This window comes from Orussus abietinus, unplaced genomic scaffold (assembly GCF_000612105.2).
Source record: "Orussus abietinus isolate OABI.00-Male unplaced genomic scaffold, Oabi_2.0 scaffold3, whole genome shotgun sequence".
In the NCBI taxonomy this organism is placed as follows: Eukaryota; Metazoa; Arthropoda; class Insecta; order Hymenoptera; family Orussidae; genus Orussus; species Orussus abietinus.
The window spans coordinates 585,608-601,129 of record NW_019395984.1 but is presented as its reverse complement, the minus strand read 5'-3'; the positions used below and the strand labels follow the sequence as shown (position 1 = coordinate 601,129).

The following is a 15,522-nucleotide window of genomic DNA, read 5'->3' as shown; positions in this document are numbered from 1 at the left end:
GAGGGCAAGACGTTTCCCATGGAAGGATCCTTGGGGAGTACTTCGAGGAGTTCGACGGAGACTTCGCGCAGCATCTTTAGTGGGAATTCTTCTAGTAATGGGACTTGGTACGACCATAGTTTGAACAGCGGTTATTTTCTCTCGCAGGAGGGTGAGACATCCATCGAGGCCATTGAGAGGAAGTATTCCCCGTTTGATGCCGAAGAGAGGAAGATGCACCTAGGAAGAGATCTGCATTCGAGCGATGACTGCACCTGTGGGAGAAAAGAGCTGGTTATTGATAAAGGAATTACAGATAGGGATCCTCGAGGCATCTTCAACGAGGACAGAGAAGAGTACCTGACGATCGTTAGGGAAGAGACCAGCAACGGAGATGAGAGCTCGATGGACGTCTCGCAACCTATAGTCTTTCTCACTGATAAGGTCATAGATGCAGAAGACATGGGGAATCGTCCCTTGGAGGCTTTGGAGAACACCTTGGAGGTTCGTGGGGCTGAAAAAGAGACCAAGAGAGTATTAGGAGTCCCGCTGAAGAACAACTCCGGTCGTACGGACAGAAGTCGAGATTCCAGTGATAGTGTGAGCACCGATTATGGCCTCGGCAAGATCTTCTTCGAGGCAGGAGATTTCAGCTCCGGGAGGAGGCGAGGACTCAAATCACCCGCCTCGTCCTTCGAGATCTCTGAAGGAAGAGCCAGGATATCCGGCGACTCTCGTCTCTGTTATTTAACTTCTGAAGAGCTGAAAGAAGCTAAGGAGTGCAGCAAAAGACTGTCTGCCATATTGGAGAGCGTCTCTTCAAGGATGACACCGCCAAGGTGTCATTCCGGGGGCCAGAGTTCTTACGATTTGGCCAATCGTCAAAGAATGTCGGCGAGACCAGTTCACGAGTACTTCGACTTCTCCGATATCCCCTCGGGTCGCTCTTCCATGTGAAGGTTTCTTCGTTTCTTCGACATTTCCTTCAAGAATCCCCATTTTGACATGGAATTAATATTTCTTTGACACCTGTCTTGTCAAAACTTCTTGTGCCTTCAAAAGTATCTCTTCACGGGTGACACTAAGGTCTCACTCTGGAGATTTGAATCCTTACAATTCGGGCAATCGTCAAAAAGTGTCGGCGAGACCAATCCACGACTTCTTTTGACTTCTCTGCCACCTTCTCAAGTCCTTAATCCATATAAAGCTCCCTTAATTCCTTCGGAATCTTCTTCAAGAATCCCGATCTCGACCCGAAAGAAACAGCATTTCCTCGACATCTGTGTTTCCAAAGTCCCGCCAGGTAACACTTGTGCCTTCAAGGTAGCTTCCTCATTGGCGCTCGGCGTTGATTCCACTTATCGGAGCAACATCATCAAGTATCGTTATCTCCGATATGATATCATCGGCAGCCAGGTTTGAACGCCGGTGCAGATTACTCATCGAGCATTCGACATAGCTCGGCTCGTGCTCAGCATTCGCGCCGTCGACCACATACGTCAGCATGGACCGGATCTCTTCAGGAACACATCTCATGTCATCTGCGCTGGCGTTGCTGGTCCTCCTGCCGGGTACAGACTCCTGGACCTGTGAAACGTGTTCCTGTACCGGATTCGGTGGTGCCTTCACCTTGAAGAGGAGAATCGTCGACTGTGGAGGCAAACTTCGCGAGGGAGGATCCACTCTTCAACTCGATGGTCTTCGAGATGTGGTCCAGTTGCAGCTCTCCAGCAACGAGATGGCCTGGCTACCGAAAGACGTCTTCGGGGAGCTGAAGAACCTGACGAAGTTGGACTTATCGTCAAATCTCCTCCGTGGAGTCGATCCACGTGCCTTCCAGGGTCTGCCGAGTCTGCAGATCCTTGACTTATCTGGTAACCAATTAAAATCTCTTGACCCCACTTGGTTCCAAGGAAATCCTGGCCTGACCGACCTTAACTTACATGGTAATCTCCTCGAGTCCTTCGAATGGAGTTCCGAGGAAGTGTTCTCTGGACTTCTTCGTCTGGACCTCTCTTACAACAACCTGAAGACGTTGTCTGCGAGCTCCTTCGAGTCGACTCCCAGGATAACGCACCTGGATCTTTCTTTTAATCGCATCCGTGAAGTGGAGGAAGGCTGCTTGCTTGATCTGGAACAATTGGTTTCGTTAAATATCAGTAACAACAATATCACGAGATTGTTATGGTCCGAGCTTCCAGTTACATTGACGCGGCTAAACGCGGGCTACAATCTTATCGAGGAGGGTCCGCGTAATTTATCCTTCATCCAAGTCCTTGATATCGCGTTTAACAATGTCAGCGATTTTAACGTCATCGAGGACTCGGTTCAGGGATTGACATCCCTTAATGTTAGTGGGAATAGACTGACCGATTTCCCGAGTTACTCCCTTGATAATTTGGAGACTCTGGATGTCTCTGATAACAGTATTACCAGGATACCGGAGTCCTTCAGGGCGGATCGTCTCCCTCGACTGAGGGATCTCCTCATCAGTGGGAATCCCATTAAAAAGTTGTTCTTCAAGGAAGAAATTCGGTTAAAAAAGCTCGTCGCCAGTAGGCTACCTCTTTTGGAGGCGATCGATGCTTATGATCTCTCCAAGATTAGCAGCTGGGATCCTGAAGGATGTATTGATCTTGTGATCTCTGGCAATGGGAGGCTGAGCTTCATCCACGAGGACGCTTTCGAGTCCTTCGACGTTTGTTATGTAAGTGCAGTTACTTTTGCCACTGTATAAATAGTAATTACCTTTTGAATACAGCGTATGTATTTCTCGAATGTATGTAGAATATTAAAAATATCCGTTTGAAATATATATTACGCATACGGTCGATGATTTTTCGAGATACAATATTTCGAAATCGAGGTGTGCAGTTGGCTTCAGGATGTTAGATCATTTTTTACACAATGCCGCATTTTAAGGGAAATGTCTTCTCGTCGTACAAACATTCATTACTTTTCTACGAATCCTCACGTAGAAATATTCTTCGAAACGTAGTATATATATACGTTTTTATTTCGAGCGCCGCTGTTTCCGGTTTTAGTATACACTTGTATTCAAATGTCTTCGAAATATTATAAAAATAATAATGACGTGTTGATGATTCTTTTTTCAAATGTAGATGAACCTCAGTTACAACAATCTCTCGCAAGTGCATCCGAAGCTTTTCAACCTTGAAAGTAAACACGTGGAAAAGTTCGGAATTGATATCCAGGGGAATCCCTTCTTTTGCAATTGCACTTTGCAGTGGATGGTGGACACTTTCGTGCCCCTGCTATATTCCACTCATCAGGGATTGTTGGTCGACCTCAGGTGAGCATTTTGGACCCTGTGTGCCGAATCGTTTCAAACTTTACAACGTGAATGTGGACGCTATAAGGAAGGTCCTTACCCTAATGAAATATAAATATTCATAACAAATTTAAACAATATCCACGAACAAATGAATCAAAAATTAAATCCCGTGAGTTTTAGGACCTTCTTTATACCCTCCATATTTATATTGTACAAGTTTAAATCGATTCGGTACACCCAGTTTCGAGAAGAGTTTCATGAACGAGAACTCTTTCACGCCACTCTCACATCGCCTTAAAATATGATTTAATAATAATGCTGACACGGTTTCTTTTCTCTATTTCCTATTTGACACAAAGGTGCGCATCACCTGCAAGCCTAAGAAACAAGAGAATGGTGCATTGGTACAAATGGCCAGGACGAGTCCTTTGCGGGGACAAGTCGGCTCCATTGTTGGAAAGAGCGGTCCAGGATGTTCCTGAGGAGACGAAGATCAACATCAAGGGAAGCACCGGGATGATAATCGTGTTAATCGGAGCAACCGTGCTCCTCTCATTGCTAGTCATCGTAGGAATTGTGCTCGCAAAATGGAAGGCCAAAAAGCGGTCCCGACAAAACCGGAGATTTTAAGATCATTTCCTCGTGAATCGCCTTACAAAACTGACATACACCCCCCCTCGCAGTATTTTTCTAATAAACATTTATATTTAACGACCGCTCGTCGATAAACCACACCGCAGTTTCCCGCGGCACATTTTATTAGCAACATAGGCAGAAGCGTTGAAAATAGGAACAAACACCTTCCCTCTTTATTTTCTTAAGTTCTAGTACTTGACTTAACATTTCGTCGTCATAAAAATCGTCACGTTAAAGCCTCGCGATTGTTGCTTAGGTACGAAGTGGAAAATCTCGATCCCTGGGAGGGAATTCACTGGTCAGGTTCGACAAGGTTCCTGTTTCCCTCCGATAAGAAAATATCAAAACTTGTTTCAGAGTTGAGGCAACGAGTCGCTGGTCGCATTAATCCGAAGGATGACTTTTTTTTTCCCTAAATGGCCTAGATATTTATTACAAATTCCTAAATCAACGTTGATCGGTTAGCATCACAGAATCGCTATGTACATTGTGCTAAATGGCGACGTCACGTTGCGGAGTAACAGTGGATAGGTGCCGATACCTATTTGGTCGAAACACCTGGATGCAGTCGGGGAATCTTATTACCACTGCACCAGGTACTTCATAATGCGTAATGCGAAATGTATCAAGTCGATAGAGTTCCTTAGCGTGCTCCTGGCGCGACGCACTGGTCTTTGGACGTAAATTCAGAGTTTCCGGAGCCGTTTAGATCTCGTTTATTTGCCAATGACTAGGCGGCACTCGCAAGGGCGGACTCTGCCTCAGTTCTGCGAGGAAGTCGCAGATGGATTTGTAATACCCGGACTGGTTCCAGGTCTCGTTGTGCGTGCCCCCCGGGATGGGGAGCATCCTCTTGCAAGAACTGTTGCAGCGTTTATAGAGCTCCGTCATCATGCGTGGCGGCACCAACGCATCTCCTAGGCCAGACACGAACAGCGTTGGCACACTCACCGAAGATATCTTCAGCAATGACATGTACTGAAACCAGAAGTCAGGAAATGGCACAACTGTAATATTGATTTAATTATTGATTACCTTTTTCATATATAATTGATGGAAAATCGGTTACATTTTTAATTTGTAATTGATTCGGGACAGTCATGATCGATTACTTTTATGTCGAAATTAGCTGGAATTAAATGACCAAGTACATTATAAATTTGTAATCTAAGATCATTATTTATGTATCTTTCTTTAATTAAACCAGAAATAATCTCCTTAAATACTAATGAAAAAGTAATTGAAAATTAAATTCTAACCAATAGCATGTTCGGTACATAATTAATAATTAATTTCCTTTCAGTTGCAAATTAAATGTCATTGATTATCCATATCAAATTAATTATATATTAGAAACGACATTTTTTAAATTGCATAATTCAAATGTAATTTAGAATTAAATATGTCATTCAATTTTAAATGCAATTAATGTTACTCATCCCTTTCAGAAATGCATGTGGTGATTTTTACATTGCGGATGTCCCAAACCAATAGGAATTGATAAAGTTGTACCTTGTTCTTGTACAGAAGAAGTGGAACGTACTGCAACAACTTCGAACTGGTTAAGAGGGCTGCCATGTCTGGAATGCTAGTAAACGTGTTTTCCAGAATAAGGCACCAAATTCTGTGAGAATTCTCCGGTCTTGTAGCCAGGTCAATGGCCACTGCTCCTCCTGAGAAATTATATGCTAATCAAGTTGATTGTTTCTCTCTGACGAGTCCAGCTTATAAGACCTTGCCATGAGAAACAGTAGGTTACCTAAGGATCTGCCAAAGACTATAATTTCGTTATGATTGATGTCATTCCGTGAGCTTAAATAGTCTAAGCCAGCTCTAGCATCCATGTATAGACCTTCTTCGGACGGAGTGCCTTGTGAAAGACCATATCCTCTATATTCCAACATTAGGACGTTGCACTGTATGTTGTGGTACAGTCCAGAAACATTCTGAAGCCTGTTAATGAAACATTTTACTTTAATTTAATAATTTGAGAAGCCTTAACAGTTGTCTAAAAGATGGTTTTGTACCTGTGGCCCATGTTTCCAGCATTACCGTGAAGAAAGAGCACCGTGGGTACATCCTTCGCTTTGTCATCTGGCTGTGATATGAAGAACATGTGTAACATCGTTCCATCTACAGTTCTGGTGTAAACACTCTGATAAGGCAAGTTGAACATAGATGGTGCAGGAACATAAACGCGTGAATGGGATGGTAACTCGGGATGATAAAGTAACAGGTCTTCCATCCGGTACAATACACCTGCGTAAATTCTTTTTAGATCTGACAAACTTTAACGAGGTATATAATATGCTTCGATATGGTATTGATACAACTTACATACCTGTTGTGGCAAAGCATAGCAGGAAGAACAAGAAGATGCCGCCATACAGCCAATACAATATAAAACAAATGAATGCAAAGGCTCCGCAGGATGCCCAGCATTTCGAGATGATTCTCCCAACAAATCTAACCGGACAACAGCGTGACACACGCGTTTTGAAAGACATTCTGAATCGACTGCTGATAATTATTTCCAACAACGTGTTCACATTGACTATTCGATTACGCTAATTATATACATTGTCAAGTCATTGAATGTAGATATTTAATGTCGCCTCTTTTGGAGCACATGCACGCACGAGTATTCACTTTCCTCCTCTTCAGATTATATACCATGCTCAGTCATAAAATTGATTAATCAGAGCACTGATTCCTTTCTAGATCTCTTCTGATCTGTAACTATTACATCTTAACAGCGTTACTATAGTTTTCGATTGACTATTTACTTATCTTATTCATTTTACCATCATTAGATAGTGGCTATATCGAAACGTCATCGATATCAGCACAAATTGCTCCCCGGTCAATGTCATCGAATGTTTTGACTTCCTAACCTCACAGTATCACTACGTTCATTTTGAATCTAAGAATTCAATAGTCCATGAATATAAAATGTATCCTAGAACGCAACTAGGTAGAAGAAACTAAGATTCGCGATATAGCATTTGGATAAACTGTATATGTATTATACATGTATGCATGTATGTATGTATGTACACGCAGATCTCTGGTAAAGTGCGCTTTTGTGTTTTGGCGACATCTGGTGGTTGCGAAAGAAAGAAAGTGGCTGTGCGATCGAAGCTCCTCCAAACAACTGGAAATAATATTAAAAAAGTACGAAATTGTCTACGAAAAATTACAAAGTTGTTATCAGTTGTTATGACAGCTGGAATCTATCGTAATTCATTATTATAATATGAGTTAGAGATAAATTCATGGCGCTAACTTTGCTTTAAGAATATACTTGAGTATCAGATTAATTAAATGCATGGAATTGATTAATCAATCTTAAATATTATGGAGAAGGTGTGTAGATTATGCCTTCGAGCTCAAGAGAATATGATACACATTTTTGGCAAGGACGAAGACTCAACATTATTTCTATTACAAATTAAGGACTGCTGTGCCATTGAGGTCAGTAAATGTATTTTCATATATTTCTTATAGCAGTATCGATTCTCTATAAAATTGTGTACTAACGATTTCAATTTATTTCATGTTGTAGTTGGTAGAAAACGATTGCTTGCCAAAATTTATATGCATCGAATGCAAAGGCAGAGTCACTATGATCAGAGAGTTCAGAGAGCAATGTAAACTGTCAGACTTAAAACTGAGGGAGTATTATGAACATCCAGTCGAAAAAGAAATTGATAGAACTCAAACTGTTCAGGTATATTGTAAGAAAGTTTTTCTGAATGAGTAAATGAATAGTGAGCCCTAATACTGTAATTACTTTTAGAGTACCGGTGTACAAACTGAGGATAAGCCAAGCCTAATCGCTTCGAAAAGACGTTCCCTTATTAAAAAAAGGAAGAAAGTTGTTAAACAAGCCTCTTCGACTTCTATCGATGGAGTGAATAAGAATGTAATTAAGCCTGAAGTTTGTCATATAACTACCACAACTAACTGTTCAACAAATGGCAATAATTGGGATTTAAGGAATAACGATTGGAATTTGGAAGAAGAGCCTGAAGAAACAAAACAAACAAAACCTAAGAAACAAGCCATTCGGAAGGGATGGAGTACTGCAAAGCAGAAGAAATCTTTCGTATGTCATATGTGTCAGAAGGTCTACCTATCGAAGAAAGCATTGGTCAAGCATTCTGAAACTCACTTAAACAATGGTCCCTTCAAGTGTTATGGGTGCGACAAGACTTTTAACTCCAACGATAAGCTCGCAAATCATAATAAGAAACACAGTGATTCCGTGATTTTCAAATGTGACGTGTGTGATATGCCTTTTAAGGAACAAGTCAAATTAAATTTTCATTTACGAGTTCATGGAAAAGGTCCTCCGATCAACACGGAGAAGCAATATCTCTGCGACATCTGCAGTAGGACATTTGTTTCCAAATCTGGACTACGATTTCATTTGAAATCTCACACAGGATCCAAACCCTACACTTGTAAATACTGTAACAAGGGCTTCACGATACCTAGCTATAAGATAAGACACGAAAGGACTCACACCGGAGACAAACACTTCGTCTGTCACATATGCAGTGCTGCGTTCGCATCTAGTAATGGCTTAAAGTATCATTTAAGGATTCACACCGGTGAGGCGAATTATCACTGCGAAACGTGCGGTAAATCCTTTAGACGTCTTAAATACTTGAAGGAACATACGTTTACTCACACCGGGGAAAGGCCATTTGCATGCAGGATATGCGGCCTAGCCTACGGAAATTCTGGAAGCTTATTCGTGCACGAAAAGAAATGCAAATTGCAGTACGTCAATGGTACGGCTAACAACGCGAAAATTGAGTGAGGACGCTTCTAAGATCCGCTTCCGTTACCAAGGCGAAAGAAACGAAACAATCCTTCCTAGCTGTATTTATTTATTTATTGACCATAGTCTTAATCAGAAACTATCTTTGTAGGCAGTTTCTTTGTACTTTCTGTGCAAACAGCGTCGTGTACTGAATGCAATCGAGTAACCTTTTGCAAGGTCTATAAGGTGCACTTTCCGTAATTGTTCTCAAACTTCGGCTGAAATCCGAGAGCGCACCTCTGTTAAATAGCAACTCGCCACAGTCTCTTCGGGGAAACTTTAATTAATAAAAATGGAAAATTATATTATCATGTAGTCGTCAATGTACACTATATTTACATAAGGTTTGCGCCTAGCATTAAGTCTTTGGTGTGTCGTTGAGTATTAGGAAGTCGCGGTGCCCGCTACTTTCCAAGCGTTGGACTCTCCGTGTTCAGCAATCGTGTTTCCGTTACTGATCTTCCACGTGTTCCAGCTCGTATCGGTCGCCTTGTCGAGGAACTTGAAGAGGCCCAACCGCAGCACAATCCCAGAAGCTGATGTCCATGTTCTGATCCTTGAAGCTGATGTCTATCTTCTCATTCTTGGAGCTGACCGCCATGCCGTTCAAGTAAGAAAGTGCGTCAATGGCTTCTTCTGCAGCTCCAAAACGCCTACGCTCAGTGCCTGTCCCATGTATCTCAGATATTTAGCTCCATTCTGGTCAGAGATAACTCGGCGGGCTTAAATTTCAGCAATCATGTTTCCGTTGCAGAGACATCTCCGAGGACGCCACGGCCATCCACTCGTTGGTGCTCGACTTGAACCAGGACAAGCCCAAGGAGTACCTCCCATTCAAGTTCGCGTGCTGGCAATGGCTGAACCACCAACCCCCATGGTAATTCGCGGCACAATCTGTGGAGCTGATGTCCATGTCCCGGTCCTTGGCACTGAACGCCATTCCATTCTGGTAGGAAAGCGCATCGGTAGCGTTCCCACTAAACCCAGAGACCCTAAGCCTGTACCCTTCCTCTTCAGAGTCCACGTTAAAGTGCTCGTAATCCGCCCTCCAGCGAGTCCCGTAGATGTCCATCAAGTCGATCCTGAGCCTGGTACAGTTGTCTCTGGTGAGTCTGTGCAAAGCCTCGTTGCCCACCCAGAACTCGTTCACCGGGGACCCGAATCCAGACGCGTAATCGTTCCAGCTTCGATCAAAATCCACCATGCCGTCGATGCGCCTCGCCACGACGATCCACCCTTCATGGCAAGACACCATCAGAGGTGCTCCGGGACCAGGTGCTAAAAGAGTGAGTCCGTCCCTCTCCTCGCAGTTGCCTGGAAGAGCGTCTACCATCAGCCTGTACTGATCTTCCACGTGTTCCAGCTCGTGCGTGATATTCGTCGCCTTGTCGAGGGACTTGGAAAGGTCCAGCTTCAGCATCGTGGAGTTCAAACCAGCGATAAGATCCTGTTGCTGGTCGCTCTTCTCCTGCAGCTTCGAGGCGCTTACGCTCAGCGCCTGTACCGTACGTCTCAGGTTGTTCAACTCTTCTCTGGTCAAGGACAATTCGGCTGCCTTCCTGGCGGCGTTGATGTCCAGTCGCGAGATCTCCTTCTTCGTGCCCGACTGACCCGAGTCTACCTTGTCTTCCAGCGCCTGCACGGACTCGAAGAGCTGCACCATCGAGTCCCCTAGCTTGACCATCGCGGAGACTTCTCTGGTCACGTTGAAGAGCTGTCGGGAGAGGTCGTGCTGTCTGCTCTCCAGGGTGGACACTCGGGCAGTCAAGTCTTCCTGGTTCTCGTAGACCACTCGCTTCTCCACTACTGCTCGCTTTCGAGCAACTATCGCTATTTTGCGCTCAAGATGACCTAGGCGCTCTTCTATGCGCCGACTTTGGGAAGACCTCAGGTAGCTCCTCCTCAAGTGGCGTCTGTAATGCTCCCTTTTCATCTCGTTGCGGACTTCGTTCCGGGACAACTGGTGGCTCTTCTGGTCCATGGCTGGCTCGCACTTCAGGGACTTCATCTCCATCTGCACCGCGCTGAGCTGCAACGAAAAGACCTCGGTCAATATCGGCGCGGCTTTCTCCTACAACTTATATTTAATAATTAGAGGGAGAGACTGTCGACCGCGGATTCTAGAGGATCTGGAAAATCGTCGGCACACGAGTGCTCGTACTTCGTAAAGGCTTGGAATATCGCAAAGGAAAGAGGTCAACGTGGTCGAATTAAAAAGGGGGCACCGTGTATTCCCCGGCTATGTAGACGGAGTCGCAAGCCGATACTCCGAAGAACTCCGAATTCCGAGGGCGCTCGCCTCTCCTCGAGTTACGACAGGGCTCGGCTGTCGCCACGCGATCTGCCTACATCGATCTATTGGCGAGCGATGCTTAATATCGATTATCCGGTGAGTGCATCCCGGGCCAGGTGATGGCCAGGTGCGCCAGGAACGAGAGTGACCGAAGGAACGGCTCCCGTGCGTGAGGTAACACCCGTCCGCTCCTGCGTTCCCAATGCAATGGAAAAGGCAGGAGTGTACCAGAAAGGTTTCACCATGTCGAATTTAAACTGGTACAATTTTATGGAACGAAGATCTACCGGGCGTTTCTCCGGGACCGCGAGTCCTGGCGCACCTGTCGCGCGACTCGTCTCACCGGTACGAATGACGCGAAAAAGGAAATTCCGCGTGACTCGAATTTCGGGTCACTTCTAGCGGGCCCAGCGGGTTAATATCGATCATTCGGTGGTTGCACTTCAGGGCCAGGTGATGCCCGGGCCAGGGGAACGCCAGGTGCGCCGGGAGCGAGTCCTGTGTGAGGTAACACGCAGCCGCCCCCTGCATCCGCAATGGAAAGAAAAAGGGGCCGCATGCCCTCGGAATGGAACGCGCAGGGCACGGAGGGGGCACCGGTCGCCGCAGCTGCCGGCCTCCAAAACGAGAAATGGAACCTCGCGTGCCGGCTGCTGGCTGACCGCAGGTGCACCCGGCCGCGCATGTAAATATCGTTGGCGTCAACCAAAACGGGGAGGATCGTCATCGTCAACCTCGTCGTCGTCCAAACCTCTCTCGGTATTAAGGGATGAGGGTACCACTAATTTTCTGTCCATTTGAGCTTTTCTTCAGGAGCGGAGATTCTTTAGGAGTGAGGATTTCAAGATTCAAGGATTCTTCAGGATTGTCCATTCTGCAGGATTGAAGATTCTTCATCCTCATCGCCATCATTTGATTCCAGGAGCGTTGTTAACCCTTACACCCTAGAGGTACATGTATACCCTTCATGGGCTGGTATCCCTATAGTTTACTTTATACCAATCATTTGGTATGCATACTAAAGGTCCTATTTAAATGCTTAATTAATTTCAAATCATCCTTTACATTACAAATTTGATAAAGTACGCATTTAGGACTCGTACCAAGTGATCGGTAAAAACTAAACCTAAGTCTGTATGACCTGAGGAGTTAAGGGGAGGGAGTAATGTCACCTTTGCATCTATCGGGTCTTTTCTTCAGGATCAAGGATCAAGGGAACATCGTCATCCTCAATGTTACTCGTCGGTGGGAGTGTCGTTAAAACGTCAGAGTCCGTCAATTTTCCATCTATCGCCCCCTTTCATCAGGGTCGAGGACCTAGGGAGTATCGCCATCCTCACCGAAGTCGTTCCTTTCCGAGAGTCATTACAAGGTGAGAGTACTATAAACTTTCTTTTCATCGCACTCTTTCTTCCAGGTGGAAGATCTAAAGACTCGAGGTCGAGGATCTAAGGTCACGTTCCCCCTTCTTCAGGTTCAAGTGGAGTCGACATACCTGACTGATCGTGTCGGCGCAGGTGCGCGACAGCTGGGTCGAGCGCTCCTTCGTGGCAGCGATGTCCACTCGGATCGTCCCCAGGGCCGCCTCGATCTTCGTCATCCGTCCTCCAAGGTCGCGGATGCTGCGCCCGATCTCGGCGACGTCGCCCTTCAGGAGGGCCACCTCGCTGCGCATGCGCGCGCGCTCGGCCAGCTCCTCGCTGGCGTTTCGCGCGCGCAGGACCTCGGCGACCTCGCTCCTCAATTCCGCAACTGCGCTGCCGAGCCACCGCACCCTCAGCCGCTCGTTCTTCGCTTCGTTGCCGCTTCCGCCACGCAGCGCGGTCACTTCCTTCCTGCGAGGACAATCGGCAGAGTTAATCAAAGGGGAACCCGCAGGTGCGCGGATGCCGATGGGATACCGATTACGACTAGAGACTTCTAACGACAAATGCGTCATGCAATTTGATGTTAATTAACGCATGCTTAAGGTTAACCGATAGTGCCGCTTGAGGAGTCAATCGTTTATACAACATTTCTTCGAACTGGGTCCACCGAATCGATTTAAACTTTACCGCGTGATTATGGAGACTCTAAGGAAGGTCCCGACATCCGCGAAATTTCAGTATTACATTGTAATAAAGGAATGTTTATAAAAAAAAAAAAAGAAATAAAATAGAAAGGGGATATTTCATGGGTCTCGGGACCTTTGCTAGGGCCTCCACGTTCACCTCGTAAAATTTCAAAGGATTTAATGCATCCAGTTGAGAGAAACGTTGCCTTAAACGAGCCGCCACTTTCATATCACCTTGAGGAGCCGAAATACTCGGCAGAGTTTCGCGCCAAATACATATATTATATAAGCGCGTGGATGCGAGACACTCGGCCGGTATTTATCCCCGAGGCTCAGTCCGATGAGTCGGATCGAACAGATGTTTCCTGAATTGTTTATTACTTAATTGAGATATTGGGAAGTTCGACCAGGTCCTTAGGATCACCCTTTTATATGGGGTAGGTGGAGTTAAACGTAACCGGGGCACTAGACGTACCTAAGCTGTTTAACTTCCTCTCTTAGCACGATCAGCTCGGTGTTCTTTTCGATCGCTTTCTTGAGACTTTCTTCCAGGGCGTTGTAATCCTCCTGCCGATGGTCCAGGAGAGCGTTTACCTGCTCCTGGAGGAACTTGACGGCGGAGTCGAGGTCTGAGCACGTGGCATGGTTCACGACCCCCACGAGCATGACCACCAGCACCACTCGCAGCATCCTTGGTCTCATCTTCGACCACGACTCTCCAAGATGTCGAGGAACAACCGAGCAACGCACTCCTCGGGAATACCCTTGTGAAGAGGACTACGCTCTTCGGACTGCAGGATGTTACTGCAGCTGCACCATGAAGACTCGCGTCTCTCCCTTCGAGGCGAGTCCCTAAGCTATCGGAAGCTTACTGCCGGACGGAAAACGAAGTGCGGCTCTTATATTAACGTTGGACAAAGGGTCGGGGTACCCGGTGCGGAGAGCAGGTGTTCGCTAACACCAGGCCGTCAGGTATATTGTACCCCCACGCGCACCACCCTGCGTCTAAATGCCGGCGAGCGCACCTACAGGCCCCCCGAGTTTCGAAGGCCGGGCCAGCACATGCCGTACTCCCTCTCTCGCCCCGAGTCTCTGTTACCGAAATCCTCGGTGGACTTAATTAAAATTTAATGAGGAAAATATTTCAAATATATGAACCGGGCTCGAAAAAGGGGAGCTTGAAAATGTAATCATTTATCTACGCTCCCGCGCCGCACTCCTTCAAACCGAATGATTATAGGTAAAATTAATGAAAAATTATCGAAGAAAATATTTAAAATATATGAACCGGGTTAAAAAAAAATAGAAAGCATGACATTTAGTTTACTTTTGTAATACAAACTTATATTTCACAGCTGCCACTCAGTTTGAAATCGCCGTGAGAAAAAGGAAAAAAGAACAATTGAAGGGTTACAGGGACTTGAATGATATATTCCATTATCCTTCGTTTCTTTTTAAAAGACTCGCCATCAATAATTATTATCAAACTTTCATGGATGCATATGTACTCCCACTTAAGATATGATAATTATGAGGGATTACACGGAATTCATTCGGAACGGCCGCAGATTTTCGCATAATTTCTGTGAAGTTTCGAGTGCGCCTCGTCCGGCACGTGAGGATCGGCCATCGGAATCGAGTCCTGTTAAACACCTGCCGACTCATCGCAAAGGATAATCCCGGTTAGGTCCTTCAACGGAACGCGCCAAGAAACGCGAGGAATTGTACCCAATTGTACCTCCATTGGGCCGTAAAATTGTACCATTGTCTTCGCAAGACTTAGCTTCCCAGCCAGGCCCTCGTCGCCGTCGGCGGCGATTTCACCGCGGGGTGAAAGAGGCGAGCGCGATTCCTTCCTAAGGAGAAAGTGTCCTTATATCGGGATGTCCGGAAATTCGAAACTGGATCGCCGAGGACTAAGGGAAATCAGGGACCCGGTCGCTATCGTAGTCGGAGAGATGCGACCCCGGGACGTTGATAAACGGGCGACGCGGAGCGCCGGTCCTTCGGGGGCAGCTGCAGCCGCACATCCCGGGTTCACCTGGCTCTACCCGTGCATCGCGTGCAAGTGTTACGGAGTCGGTTTTTTTATTTTTACACCGCCTTGGGAGGATTCCCGAGCTGCAGCGGTCGCGCGCTCGCCACGCGACAAACGGCGGAGGTGAAATCCATTTGGGCCGGCTGCCCGCCGGCCGGCACACGAGGCCCGAAGTGCTCGAAGTGCCCAAAGTCGCCGAAGTGCCCAACCGAGCGGCAGAGCCCTGAAGAGGCGAGATCAAACGGAGATAGAGGGCCCGAGTCAGCCGGCCGCCAGCTGGCCGGCACGGCCGGCATTTCTCAAAATCGAATTCAACGAAAATCAACTGCCACCCCTTGCTGGGTGTCCAAATTATCTCCACCCTCGAGAGAAACTGCGTCTACTCATAATGTATATA

The 15,522-nt window shown here is 46.2% G+C and overlaps 4 protein-coding genes across 4 annotated transcripts; 2 read left to right on the top strand and 2 right to left on the bottom strand.

Annotated features, from left to right (window-relative positions):
- Window positions 1-1,424: 1,424 nt before the first annotated feature.
- On the top strand, window positions 1,425-3,985 carry LOC105699214 (leucine-rich repeat neuronal protein 1-like). The gene is made up of 3 exons (XM_012424044.2): window positions 1,425-2,686; window positions 3,102-3,292; window positions 3,634-3,985. Exons 1-3 carry the CDS (start codon window positions 1,484-1,486, stop codon window positions 3,902-3,904), a joined length of 1,665 nt encoding a protein of 554 aa, XP_012279467.1. The 5' UTR covers window positions 1,425-1,483; the 3' UTR covers window positions 3,905-3,985.
- Window positions 3,986-4,061: 76 nt separating this feature from the next.
- LOC105699216 (protein ABHD13) lies at window positions 4,062-6,828 on the bottom strand. The gene is made up of 5 exons (XM_012424047.1): window positions 6,252-6,828; window positions 5,938-6,169; window positions 5,670-5,863; window positions 5,423-5,583; window positions 4,062-4,888 (listed from the first exon to the last, which is right to left on the bottom strand). The coding sequence occupies exons 1-5, from the start codon at window positions 6,415-6,417 to the stop codon at window positions 4,616-4,618; spliced, it is 1,026 nt and encodes a 341-aa protein (XP_012279470.1). The 5' UTR covers window positions 6,418-6,828; the 3' UTR covers window positions 4,062-4,615.
- Window positions 6,829-7,083: 255 nt separating this feature from the next.
- On the top strand, window positions 7,084-9,027 carry LOC105699215 (zinc finger protein 37). The gene is made up of 3 exons (XM_012424046.1): window positions 7,084-7,384; window positions 7,476-7,640; window positions 7,710-9,027. The coding sequence occupies exons 1-3, from the start codon at window positions 7,268-7,270 to the stop codon at window positions 8,736-8,738; spliced, it is 1,311 nt and encodes a 436-aa protein (XP_012279469.1). The 5' UTR covers window positions 7,084-7,267; the 3' UTR covers window positions 8,739-9,027.
- Window positions 9,028-9,471: 444 nt separating this feature from the next.
- Window positions 9,472-13,789, bottom strand: LOC105699020 (protein scabrous-like). The gene is made up of 3 exons (XM_012423718.1): window positions 13,563-13,789; window positions 12,530-12,869; window positions 9,472-10,770 (listed from the first exon to the last, which is right to left on the bottom strand). Exons 1-3 carry the CDS (start codon window positions 13,787-13,789, stop codon window positions 9,472-9,474), a joined length of 1,866 nt encoding a protein of 621 aa, XP_012279141.1.
- Between the last annotated feature and the right edge of the window lie 1,733 nt (window positions 13,790-15,522).